Source organism: Betta splendens, chromosome 3 (genome assembly GCF_900634795.4).
Source record: "Betta splendens chromosome 3, fBetSpl5.4, whole genome shotgun sequence".
NCBI classification, from domain to species: Eukaryota; Metazoa; Chordata; class Actinopteri; order Anabantiformes; family Osphronemidae; genus Betta; species Betta splendens.
Genome location: NC_040883.2, coordinates 2582233 through 2593774, shown reverse-complemented (window position 1 = coordinate 2593774; position 11542 = coordinate 2582233). Strand labels below are relative to the sequence as shown.

At 50.2% G+C, this 11542-nt stretch overlaps 2 protein-coding genes across 5 annotated transcripts in view; one reads left to right on the top strand and one right to left on the bottom strand.

The window, feature by feature from the left end:
- Window positions 1–185: 185 nt before the first annotated feature.
- pacsin3 (protein kinase C and casein kinase substrate in neurons 3) lies at window positions 186–10378 on the top strand. 3 transcript variants are annotated; one of them, XM_029143929.3, is made up of 11 exons: window positions 186–519; window positions 2480–2544; window positions 4492–4592; window positions 4670–4826; window positions 4903–5138; window positions 5321–5476; window positions 5716–5891; window positions 6420–6540; window positions 7760–7884; window positions 8306–8466; window positions 8963–10378. In XM_029143929.3, the coding sequence occupies exons 3-11, from the start codon at window positions 4539–4541 to the stop codon at window positions 9076–9078; spliced, it is 1302 nt and encodes a 433-aa protein (XP_028999762.1). In that variant the 5' UTR covers window positions 186–519; window positions 2480–2544; window positions 4492–4538; the 3' UTR covers window positions 9079–10378. The 3 variants fall into 3 exon arrangements, with proteins under 3 accessions (XP_028999762.1, XP_028999763.1, XP_040925899.1); XM_029143930.3 differs by lacking the exon at window positions 2480–2544; XM_041069965.2 differs by lacking the exons at window positions 186–519; window positions 2480–2544 and having other exon boundaries at window positions 2558–4592.
- A 72-nt stretch (window positions 10379–10450) lies between these two features.
- The window catches only part of LOC114851964 (Golgi apparatus protein 1-like), a 10040-nt gene continuing 8948 nt past the window's right edge, over window positions 10451–11542 (bottom strand). For both annotated transcript variants that reach the window (XM_029143914.3, XM_029143915.3), the window contains one exon: window positions 10451–11542. This exon is cut by the window's right edge and continues 695 nt beyond it. The gene's annotated coding sequence lies outside the window, so the exon portion shown is untranslated.

The window sequence follows — 11542 nt, the reverse complement described above, 5'->3', positions numbered from 1 at the left end:
CATGAGGTTGTCTTTCTTTATCACCAAACACAAGCTTGTTTTGTTGCTACTCATGAAGTTATGATGTGTTTAGAAGCATTTAAAGACGACGCTTCGCAGGCTGAATCTACGCTTTTTCCGACGGTCCGTGAAGGCGGCACAAAGCCCCAGTGGACAGTGAAGGGTTAAACTGTGTAATAGGATGAATGGATATTGTGGTGAGCAGCATCTGATTACGCGGAGGCGGCGGTAGGCATCTGAAGGGCAGCGCAGTCATTATCCGCCCGCTCGACCTGTTTTCCAGTCGCTTCGCGAGAACACGACGCTGCTTCCTTCACTGAACGCAGCGCAAACGCCGCTTTTGCAGCCGAGAGCGCGCAGCCAGCGGGGCGTCGGGTCGTCGCCTCGCGTAACTGGCCGAGTGGGGGCGGAGGCGCCTCGGCAGCGGGATCGGAACATGCCACGGTGTGCGGAGGCTTAAACGCAACACCTGAGACGCGCCGGGCCGCTCCCGTTCGTTCCTCAGGGCGGAGGACGCAGGTACGAGCCCACCTGTGCGTCGCGCGACTCACTTTCATTTACTCTAAACCGAGTGGAAGCTGCATCTTGTTTGACACTTTAGCGTGAAGGTAGAAACGGACCGGAGCGCGTTTGGGTTCCTCGGACTGGGCCTCGCTTCCAGGTGTAAAAGCGTTAAGTAACTAACCGTCACAGCTGTTACTTTACACGCTCATTCTCGCTTTACTGGACATTTTGAGCCCAAAACCTGAAGCTTCAACTGATGTTTTTGACCGTTAGGGGGCAGAAAACCGTAAAACGACCCGACTTTACAGGTTATTTATGTTAATTTCCATACTTTTCATATTGTTAGATAAACGCGAATAGTTACTAGGGTAAATTAAGAAGGACTTTAATATGTCTCCGTCACACAACAACTAATTAAAGTTGAAAGAAAGTACAGATAGTAAAGTAATTTTTACAACTAGTCTCTTATAATTTAAATTGATGCATGTTTACATTCAGCATGAATGGGAAACATTTTAGAGAAGCCAGTTTTAAGTTGAAAACTTGATCTAAAGCAAAGTGCAGGTTTAAGATAATAAATGAATATTTTGGGTTGTTGTTGAAAGATTGAGATTAATATAAAGATTTGCAGGGTGTCCTGAGCTTGTTTGGATCTAATGGCTTCAGAGTTGAGATCATGGAAACTGGATTTTTACTACAGCTCCACTAAATGTTTCCTACGATGAGATGAAATCCTACTGTATTTGTTGGCTAATGTAAATCCAGGGCAGGGACTTTGGGAGTCCCTGATGTGCAGCAGTATTACAGTAGAGGAGGAGGGGCAGAACCCCCCCCCCCCAGGCTTTAATCCTGCCAAGCCGGTGGAATTTCATGTAAACGTGAAATATGTCAAAGCTGAGCGTCAGCTCCACCCGATTGGTCGGCGCTGCTGAGGTTGGCAAACGCCTCCGCCGGCGCTTTTCTAAATGAACACTCTAGAAAATTACAGCACAAGTCGAGCTCGTGGAAATACGGGTCATCGTGCCGGGACAGCAGGACTCCTGCGGCCCTGTCTGTTTGGGTCACGTCGAGTTAAACCAGAGTTCAGCTCCAGATCTGGATTCTCTGCGTGTTCCGTAGAAGCCGGTCAGCTGTGAGCAGCGGGCCTCGCGGGTTCTGGGTTAATCTGTGGCAGCCACGGCCTCTGACCCACACAGACTGTGCCGTGCTGGCCCAGACCCGGCTCCTGGCGGGCTGCAGGAAGCAGCTGCTGGTCCTGGACCAGCGTGGCTTCACTGATGTGGTTCTGGTTAGAGCGTGCGTGCGTGCGTGCGTGCGTGCGTGCGTGCGTGCGTGCGTGCGTGCGTGTGTGTGTGCGTGTGCGTGTGTGTGGGAGCGAGGCTGAGTTGTCCCTTTCTGGGACTTGCTCTCTAGTTTGCGCGCCCCACCTCTTCCTCCTCCTCTTCCTCCTCCTCCTCCTCCTCTCTGTGATCTGCCTGTGTTTTGCTTTGTGCGTCTCCACCAGAGAACCGTCACATGGTTTGTTGTCAGACACGCAGCCTCAGGCGTTACAGCAGTGAGATCACCACAGGCCGGAGTGTGAAATGTTGACTTAGGAGGAAGAGCATCAATAATGTTTGACTCATAACTGGGACGGACTGGAAACATGCAGACGATTGTCATGCATAGAGATAATAATAAAACAAAAGGAGTGGGTGGTCTGTTTCCCTCTGGCTGCTGTCGATTCACCTGATGCTCCGTTTCGGACCTGACCCGGTCCTCCCGACCCGTCACCCTCTGACCCGCCGGTCCCGCTGCCGGCTCCATGTGTGGCATTTCACCACCACTCCCAGAATGTGGCACCTCGCGGCCGGGCCATATGACGGGCAGTGGGGTGGGGGGGGTGTAACCGCATGCAGCCTGGTGGTCTGACTAACAGCTCTGCTCTGCATCAGCCTCTTCCTCTCTCTGTCTGTCTGTCTGTTGTTCCTCACAGGCCCGTGGAGACCAGGCTGTCTTCTGTCTGGACTTCTGTCCGCCTCCGTTTTTCATATTAATAAGGTAAGACTCGCTTTGACTCACGGCTCCAGCCTGATGCTGCACTGGTTGCTCGTGCGTCCCATGCTCCGTGTATTAACCTTTAGAGCTTCTAACACACAGTGTGACGCTCATTAATCCGTTTTCTGCCATAATTCTTGTGTCATAAAGCGTCTGTTGGGTTTTGGATGCGTTGCCTGGAGACTCGACTGATCTGGCTCTTGTACTCACGCACTGCATGCGTTCATCAGGAGGAGCCACTTGAATCGCTAATTGTTGGCGTCTCCGCTAGCGTGTGATAAATAAAGCGTCTCGTTTCCAGCTCAGTGGTCGTTTCCTCGGGCGACGGATCGGAGCGTTTCAGGGTCGTAGTGCTGCTGGTTCCGTATCTGTTGTGAGCTCCGTTGTCGCCTTCTGCTTCTAAATGGCGAGTCTTCATCCGGGGACGACCCACAGGCTTCCTCTGCAGGCGTTGAATGGCATCCAGCCGCAGCGGGAGGGAAACGGGACGCCACCGGCTCCGGAACCTGTTGGACTTAAAGCGGCTCCTGAAGGTTTCCACATGTTTGGTCGTAGCTTCTGGACCTGAGCGCGTCTGCGTGGAAACGCCGTAATCAGATTAATGACTAATGAATGAGTTTTCCAGTGAGCTTATGAGCGGTGGACACGTCTCTTTCCCTGCTCATCCCTCCCTCAGCTGGTCTCCCCCCTCCTCCCCCTCCTCCTCCTCCACCACCTCACTGCCCTGACCCACTTCTCTGTAAACCAACAACCAGAATCTCCTTCTGTCTATTTGCGTCTCTCTCTCTGACTAAAACCATCACTCAGCTCTTTAGGGCGACTGCAGTGCTCGGCTGCAGCTACGCTGAAGTAGTGCTTCAGGAAGTTGGGCCATAAAGAGTAGAAATAGAATGAATGCAGATTAAATTCTTCCTCTGGGAGCATCATTGTAAACACACACCCAGATTCCCAGCCCGGGTTTGGACTGTTCCTTTAAACCCAAAGCCCTGCTGACGGCTGGTGTGGAGGTCTTTGTGGTGACCTGGCCACACCTTTAGCACACGAGCACCAAAGGCAGCCGAGGTGCACACTTGTGCCGTAGGTGTCACTTAATACACGGTGTCGTTGAGTTTAATGTGGTCAGAAATGCATGTGCTGAGGACGGACCAGCTCCGACTGCCTGTGAACGATCATGGAAGTGTCTCGGCAGCGCGAGTGTCCATTCTCTGTGTGTCCACTGTCGTTTCCACGTCCTCTTGATCTCCTGTTGAAGTCTCCACCACGCAGCTCAATGAAGGCCTGCTGCTCTGTCATCACGCCCACCTCTCCCTCCAAAGCTGCAGCACTGAGCTCCTTGGAGCTGCAGTGATGAGTAAGAGCTCCGCAGCCGTGTCAAGTCATGTCTTTGTGGATCGGAATCCTCTAGAGAAGCCGCTTTCTGCTCCACAGTCAAGTTAAATCACCTCAAAACCTGAATGCTAATTCATCATAATTTTAATCCTCAGACTGTGTCAGTTAGTTATTATTGGTTGAAGAACGTTCTGTGGCCTCGTGCTTGCTGGTGTTTCTGTGCCTGGACTCACTGCGCTGTGTGTAAATGCCACTGGTCCTGATGCCTGAGGCTTCTTTGCAAATGTTTGTGCACGTTTGGGTTTGTGGAGTGGGATCCATTGAGTGCGGACGGGACTCGGTGGCACAGATTCCTGCCTCGGTGCTGGAGCGGCTGAACAGGGTCAGTGTTTGCTGGACCGGGAGCCCTCAGGCCTCTGGAGCCGTTAGCTGTGGAGCAATGCAGCGTGAAGCCGTAACTGGGCAGTCATGCATTCGACATCCCATAGAAAGTTTGAGCTTATTAAACTTATTATTTCTGCTAAGTTGTTGCTTTTTTCTTTTTTTCTGAGCTCGTTGGCGTGTCTGTTCTGTCTGTGCGTTGATGTTCCACGGTATCACTGTCTCCATTCATCTCTGCAGTACTCTCTGCAGCCGCCACCATTCTGTGCTGTAGGCCTCGCACCAAAATGTCCTCCAACGGAGACCTCAGCGACCCGGGGAGCTCCGACAGCTTCTGGGAGGTAGCGAAGGCGCGCAGACGTGTGAGCTCCGCGTGGAGTGGGCGTCACCCTCTCACCTGTGGTGTGTGTTACTGCAGCCAGGGCACTACAGGAGAACCGTGAAGCGGATCGATGACGGACACCGGCTGTGCAACGAGCTGGTCAGCTGCTTCCAGGAGCGAGCCAAGATAGAGAAGAGCTACGCTGTGCAGCTGAGCGACTGGGCCAAGAGGTGGAGGTGTGTGGTGGAGAGAGGTCAGTTAAAACAACGCACACTCTGTTTGTACTGGCCACGCTCGGTCGTGAAGCATTGCTGCCCCCCCCCCCCCAGGGCCTCAGTACGGCACGCTGGAGAAGGCCTGGCACGCCTTCATGCAGGCGGCCGACCGGCTCAGCGAGCTGCATCTGGAGCTGCGGGAGCGACTGGCCGGCGAGGACAGCGAGAAGGTGCGCAGCTGGCAGAAGGACGCGTTCCACAAGCAGATGATGGGCGGCTTCAGGGAGACCAAGGACGCGGAGGACGGCTTCCGCAAAGCCCAGAAGCCCTGGGTCCGCAAGCTGAAGGAGGTGAGTGGGCGCTGGCGCCGGGGAATGTGTCTGTATGTGTCATCACGTACACGCAGCGGAAACGGCGTGTGTGTGTGTGTGTGTGTGTGTGTGTGTGTGTGTGTGTGTGTGTGTGTGTGTGTGTGTGTGTGTGTGTGTGTGTGTGTGTGTGTGTGTGTGTGTGTGTGTGTGTGTCCACCAAGGTGGACGCCAGTAAGAAGAGCTACCACCAGGCCAGGAAGGAGGAGTGGACGGCCGCCACCAGGGAGACGCACGCCAAGGCCGACCCGTCCAAGTCCCAGGAGGAGGTCCGCAAATACACGAGCCGAGTGGAGCGCTGCAACCAGGAGGCGGAGAAGGTACAGTACAAACACACACTGATGGGGTGTGTCGCTTTGACTTGACGTGACTGGGCTTGTTTCTGGTCTCTGCACAAAGACAAAGGAATGTGATCAGCTAGAAAGAAAGCAGGGAAATCCTGCTGCACGTTCATCAAGGCCAACATCTGGACACATCTGGTAGAGGGATGATGATGATGATATAAGTAGGGTGTGTGTGTGTGTGTGTGTGTGTGTGTGTGTGTGTGTGTGTCACACAGGCGAAGGAGCGCTACTCCAAGGCCCTGGAGGAGCTGAACCGCTGTAACCCTCGCTACATGGAGGACATGGAGCAGGTGTTCGACCTCACCCAGGACGCAGAGGGGCGCAGGCTCCGCTTCTTTAAAGACGTCCTCCAGGACATCCACACGCACCTCGACCTGTCCGCCAAAGCCGGGTAGGCGCCGACCCGCGAACCATAACCTAGAATGAGTGTGTGTGTGAGTTAATGGGAAACTTGTATTAACTACTGACCTTTAAATCTGTTTAAACAAGCTGCTGCTGCTGATCGCTCACTGTGATTGATCTCGTCAAACGTCGTTGAGCAACCTTTGAACTATTGGGTTCATTCACTCATTCACTTCATGCACGCATTCGGCCCAGTGAGAACCGCGCGGGCCCCACCTCGCTGTCAGGCTGCAGTCCTGGTGCCACATACCACAGCGCACCTCCAGGGTCCCGCTGCAGCTCGTGACAGGTCTGCGCTGTTTTGCAGCAGCAGGAGGACCTCACTGTAACGGTGGTTCTGCCCGATCGCTGTACAAACAGACATGATCTCATCAGTGACAGCGCTTGGCCCGTTTTTCAGCCTGAGCTCGTCACCGCTGAGCCGTGCGGAGACGGAGGCGTGTCTGTCGCCGCAGGCGAACGTGCCTCGTCCTGTTTCACACGCGCGTCCTGAGCACCACGTTTGTGTGTTGAACAGGTTCAAGGACCTGTACCGAGACCTGGGTCACACCATCCAAGCGGCCAGCGACACCGAAGACCTGCGCTGGTGGAGGAACACGCACGGGCCGGGCATGAGCATGAGCTGGCCGCAGTTTGAGGTGTGGACACGCGCCTCCGTTCACGGTCACAACATGAGCATAGCGTTAAACTGTGTAAAACAAGCAGAATGTCCAATGGGTTTCCAGCAGAAGCCTTGTATTGTGACTGGGAGCTCTGTGGGGGCAGGAATGTGCGCACACACACACACACACACACACACACACACACACACGTTCAGTGGAAAAGTACAAAATTGACTTTGGCTCTGCAGAAGGACAAATAAATATTTACAGCTGATTCTTGGAGGCTGAAGCCCAGGATTGTGTCTCTGCAGTGAGCTCTTGTGACCACTGGAAACATGGACCAACTAACAGCTCACACATCAGTCTCCAAGTCGTTTTCTGACTTTTCTGATTTTGCCAGCGCATGTCTGAACGTCCTTCAGTCCTGAGGCTGTAAAAGCTGTTTGGAGCGTTGTGATCCTGTGCCTCCACAGCCTTCGCTCCCTGCTCCTGGCCACAGTGAGCGTCCTATTCTCCTGCTCTCAGACCTAATTGTCAGGTCATAATAGAGATACAATCGTCTGACTTTCTGCCTCCCACCCTTCAGCTGTAGTCACTTCCCCGTCTACACGTGTGCGCTCCATTCATCCTGAGGCAAAAGCTCTGAAAATCACTTTATCTGGTCCAATTATCACAGTAAAGGACAGTTTATTAACACTGGACTGACTGTTTTTTTTAACTTTCGTACCTGAGTGACAAACTGTCTGCTGTAAAAACTAAAGGCTCGTTGGTGGAGTCTCTGTAAAGACACACATGGTTCAGCTTTCCCACTTTATCCAAAATAGAAAAATAAGGGCAGAGCGCGGTGTTGGCTGAAAGAAATAGATCTCCTGTGTCCTCTGTGGAATCTCCTGCTGTTCCCACAGCGCTGCCAACACACAAACAGAGGGCCATTGTCCCGCAGACACACCCGCTCGTCTTTGTGTGCTTGTGAGGACCCTTCAGTCACAGCAAAGTCATGTTTTAAAGCGAAAAGTGATAAAATGTCCTTTTAATTGTGGAGATTATTGGCCCACGGCACAGGGTTCACGCACACGCTGTGTGCTCTGATGGAAATGCCAGTAACCGCATCTCCAGCCTGTCATTTAGGCCACAGTGTGTGCGGCCGAGCCGATTCATCCCAACCTGTCGGTTTGTGCTCTGACAGGGACTTTCTGCTGTGGCACTTTCACTATAAACTTATTGAATGAAGTCTAAATGTTTCGCGTCTACGCAGGAGTGGACGCCAGAAGCGAGTCGCTCCATCAGCAGGAAGGAGCGGAGCCGCGAGTCGCAGGAGAACGTGGTGACTCTGACCAACATCGTCCCCTCGGGTGGAGACGGCAGCGCCGACACCGGCAGGTAGGTGTGTGTGTGTGTGTGTGTGTGTGTGTGTGTGTGTGTGTGTGTGTTCTTCACAATGAGGAGTTATTGTAACACGTTCAGTTCGTAGGAGAGATTAAAAGTTGTGTCGGTGAGTTCTGTGTTGTCTGGACTCACAGATATCTCTCACACGCTGTTCTCGGTGGATGTTTGTGGTCACGGCAACCACGCCTGTTGCCAGGAGACGGTGCAGCTGCAGGGTTTATTTACAATCCCTCTGTTGGGGCACTTTCATTGTGAAGGGCTTTGTGTGATGTGATGTGATGCAACCAGGGAGAGGAGGAGCCAGAAAGCAGAAAGACCACGTTCCTCCAAACATTAGAACTCTCGTTAGTAAGCGATGGATTCGTTAAATGGTCTGTCTTTGTAAGTAACACACCGGTGTCTTTGCTGCTCTCAGGTATTCATCGGACTGGTCAGACGAGGAAAGTCCCAAGAAAGCGCTGTCTGTGAACGGCGTGGGGGAGGCGGAGGACGAGGAGGAGCAGGTAGAGGGGGTGCGAGTCCGAGCGCTCTATGATTACACGGGCCAGGAGGCCGATGAGCTCAGCTTTAAAGCAGGTATTAACCCCTACTAATGCTCGCAGACAGGACGCATCATGGTGTCACGATGCGTCGTCCTAACACATTCACACACGCGGACACTTTAGATCTGAGTGCATTAAGATGCTGCGTTGTTGTGAACCTTGAGAAGCAGCTGCAGTAGATTAACAGAGTGAAATGTGGCTTTTCTCACTCGTAACCATTAAAACCATATACAGCCGTTTCACTGCTGAGGACTGGATGTGTTTCGTTGCTGAAGTTAAGCCTCGCAGCCAAACGCCAGCTACTGGGACCCGATGGACCCACAGGGAGCTCACACTGGCAGCGCTCAGCTCTGCTGAAGCTCAACCAGGAGCTGCGTGCGGATTAACCTGCTCCGTTTACTGACTGATCGACCAGAAGCCATTCCGTTTAATAAGCACCTGATGAACATCCCCTGGTGTTTGTTTCCTGGCAGGTTTTGCAGTTCTCTCCTGTCTTTTTGAATCATGACCTTCTTCCGTCCTCGTTCCAGGTGAAGAGCTGCTGAAGCTGGGGGAGGAAGATGAGCAGGGCTGGTGTAAAGGGCGACTGAGCAGCGGCCAGGTCGGCCTTTACCCCGCCAACTACGTGCAGGTTATTGATTCCTGATGACCCCCCCCCACCATCACCTTTTGTTTTTGTTTTTTTTGTTTTTTTATTAAGCCAATCGTATGAGTGCTCTCAAGATGCCACAACCTATTGAAATATAGAGACGCCTTCTGCAAAACCAGATGAAAACACATCATGAGTTTTTTTTTCTTTTCCTTTTTTCCTGTTGGATCCTGGTTTTTAGCCAGTGGAAAGGTCATTCATTCACACATTCACTCATTCAATTGGGGGTCAACAACACTGTAAACGAAGCCAAAGAGAATCCTCCTTGACCAGACTCTGAGATGTCACTGGATGAGGAGCAGGATTCATTGTCACATATCAGAAAACCAGACTCGAGTTCATGTCGACTTCCTGAAGCTTCACATCTCTGGAACTCTGGACGTGTCTGTGGATTCTAAATGGGATCCCTGGATCCTACATGAACATGTGAGGATCTGCGACTGCTCGTTGTCTCTGCTTCGCTGCGGCGGCTTCTTGAAGTCAAATAAAAGCCCTGGTGCCTTATTAGATGGAAATGTGCAGCGCCCCCCTGCTGTCTGCTTGATAGACCTGCTGATGACCCCACAGGACCAACCCTCTGATATGGACTGTAACCAGTTTGTGTATATTTAATATATATATTTGTGAAAGCAGTATTTGATTGGCTGTAACCCTCTCTGGCCCCTCCCACTTACTTTATGCTATTTAGATTGTAGGGGACAAATCTCATTCTTTCTTCTCTCTTTTTTTAAATGTTTTTATGTTTCGTGCTGCGTCAGCTGATGTTGAACTTGAACTGCGGTGCTCGCGTCGTCGCCTCGCGGTCAAAGCGGTGGAAAATGCCGTCTGGAGTGTTTGACGTGTGTGTGTCTCCTGTGCCTGTGTGGGTTTGTTGTGGACGCTCGCAGCCCAAACACATGCAGGTCCTGACTGTCGACGGTCAGAACTGGTTCATCCGTCTCTCAGCTGCTCTCGGATCCAGAGACGTTCAAGGAGCAGATGTTGCTAAACAGTGTACACATTTTTTTAATAGTCTTTTTACATTTAACATGTTAATATTCTAATTAATTTTGTAATTTGAACCATTCATTATAGCAGGGAGAGTTTAGTTGATCATTAGATTTGGTTTTGTTTTATTAAGAACAGACGTAAAATAAGTCTTATCATCATTTTCAAGTTGAGCGTGAAGAACGTTTTGAGTTGCTTCTCTGCTCTTGTGTCTTTTTCTTTTTCTTTCCCCAGTTTGTAACATGTACCGTACATCAAGTGGAAAGCAATAATAAATGAGCAGTCTATAGTTGTATAGACTTAAATGGTTTATGTTTTGCTTTATGGGGTCAGTGAAGACATAATCAGAAATCTGCTACACCAAAAAAAAAGCAGCACACAATTCTGTACACGTACAAAATTTATTATGATGCGAATGAAAACATGACCATCGTTTAGAAAGTGAGCTGGCTTTTATCTCATGATGGATCAAGTTGCCCGTCCGGTAGCTTTCTTTTAATGCTCTGCAGCTGTGATGTGCACAATCAAAATAACATCAAAACTTCCTTTAGTAACGCTTATCTTCTCTAATATTTCTGCTGAATGTGACCAAATCTGCAGGACAAACTCGGTCCAATATTTGTTTGTTTCTGTGGCTAAATCCCATTTAAGGGCCAATGTAAAATAACGGGATGTTTATTTGGGGCATATTTGGAAAAGATGAAGACACACATTCACCATTCATGGGAATAATAAACTGTACAGTAATAATCATTACACATGTCATAAATTATTTTCGACAACTTTAAATACTGCAATTATAAAATATGACTATATCAAGTATCATCAATAAATAGCTGCATTTGTAAATCCAAGTATCCCACAGCCTTGCAGAGATGATGACACAACGGGACTTGGTTGGATCTCCAACCCTGATGGAAACAACTGAAAACCAGAACACACAGGTCGTGTCTGTCTGAGAGGGGTTTGTCGTGTTTAACAGAGCTCGGTGGCCCTCAAAACTAAAATATATTCACAGTATTTGTTGTGCATACTGTATGTACCACTTTGTTCTTCTGGGGGGAAGAATATAAAACTGAGACAACTCTGTGAAGCAGTGATGATATGATCTGATCCCCAACAAGTCAACGTAGTCCAACAAACAAGCTTCTGACGCGAGTCTCCAATTAAATGCTTTATACACGTTCATGTGTTGGGAATAAGGTCATCATGGTAGAAATATTACAAATTCAAATCCAAAGGTGAAACTTTATGCCTGCAATGCAGTAATAGAACATTCAAGCCTCATCCAGCTGTGCTCCACTCCACAGCAGCTACGTTTGGCTGGATGGCCAAAAAAACCAATTAGAATCTGAATGGATTCATTCCATCATCAATAAATAAGGCATAAATTTTGAAAAGTGCTGTTATATGTTTAGCATTTAGAGACGTTTCGAACAAAATAAATATGCACACAACATTCCTCATAATGACG

Coding starts and splice junctions, on each gene's coding strand:
- pacsin3 (XM_029143930.3), top strand. CDS start 4,539: ATGTCCTCCAACGGAGACCTCAGCGACCCGGGGAGCTCCGACAGCTTC. Junction 4,827..4,902: donor GAGGTGTGTGGTGGAGAGAG/GTCAGTTAAAAC, acceptor CCCCCCCCCCAG/GGCCTCAGTACGGCACGCTG. Junction 5,892..6,419: donor GACCTGTCCGCCAAAGCCGG/GTAGGCGCCGAC, acceptor TGTGTTGAACAG/GTTCAAGGACCTGTACCGAG.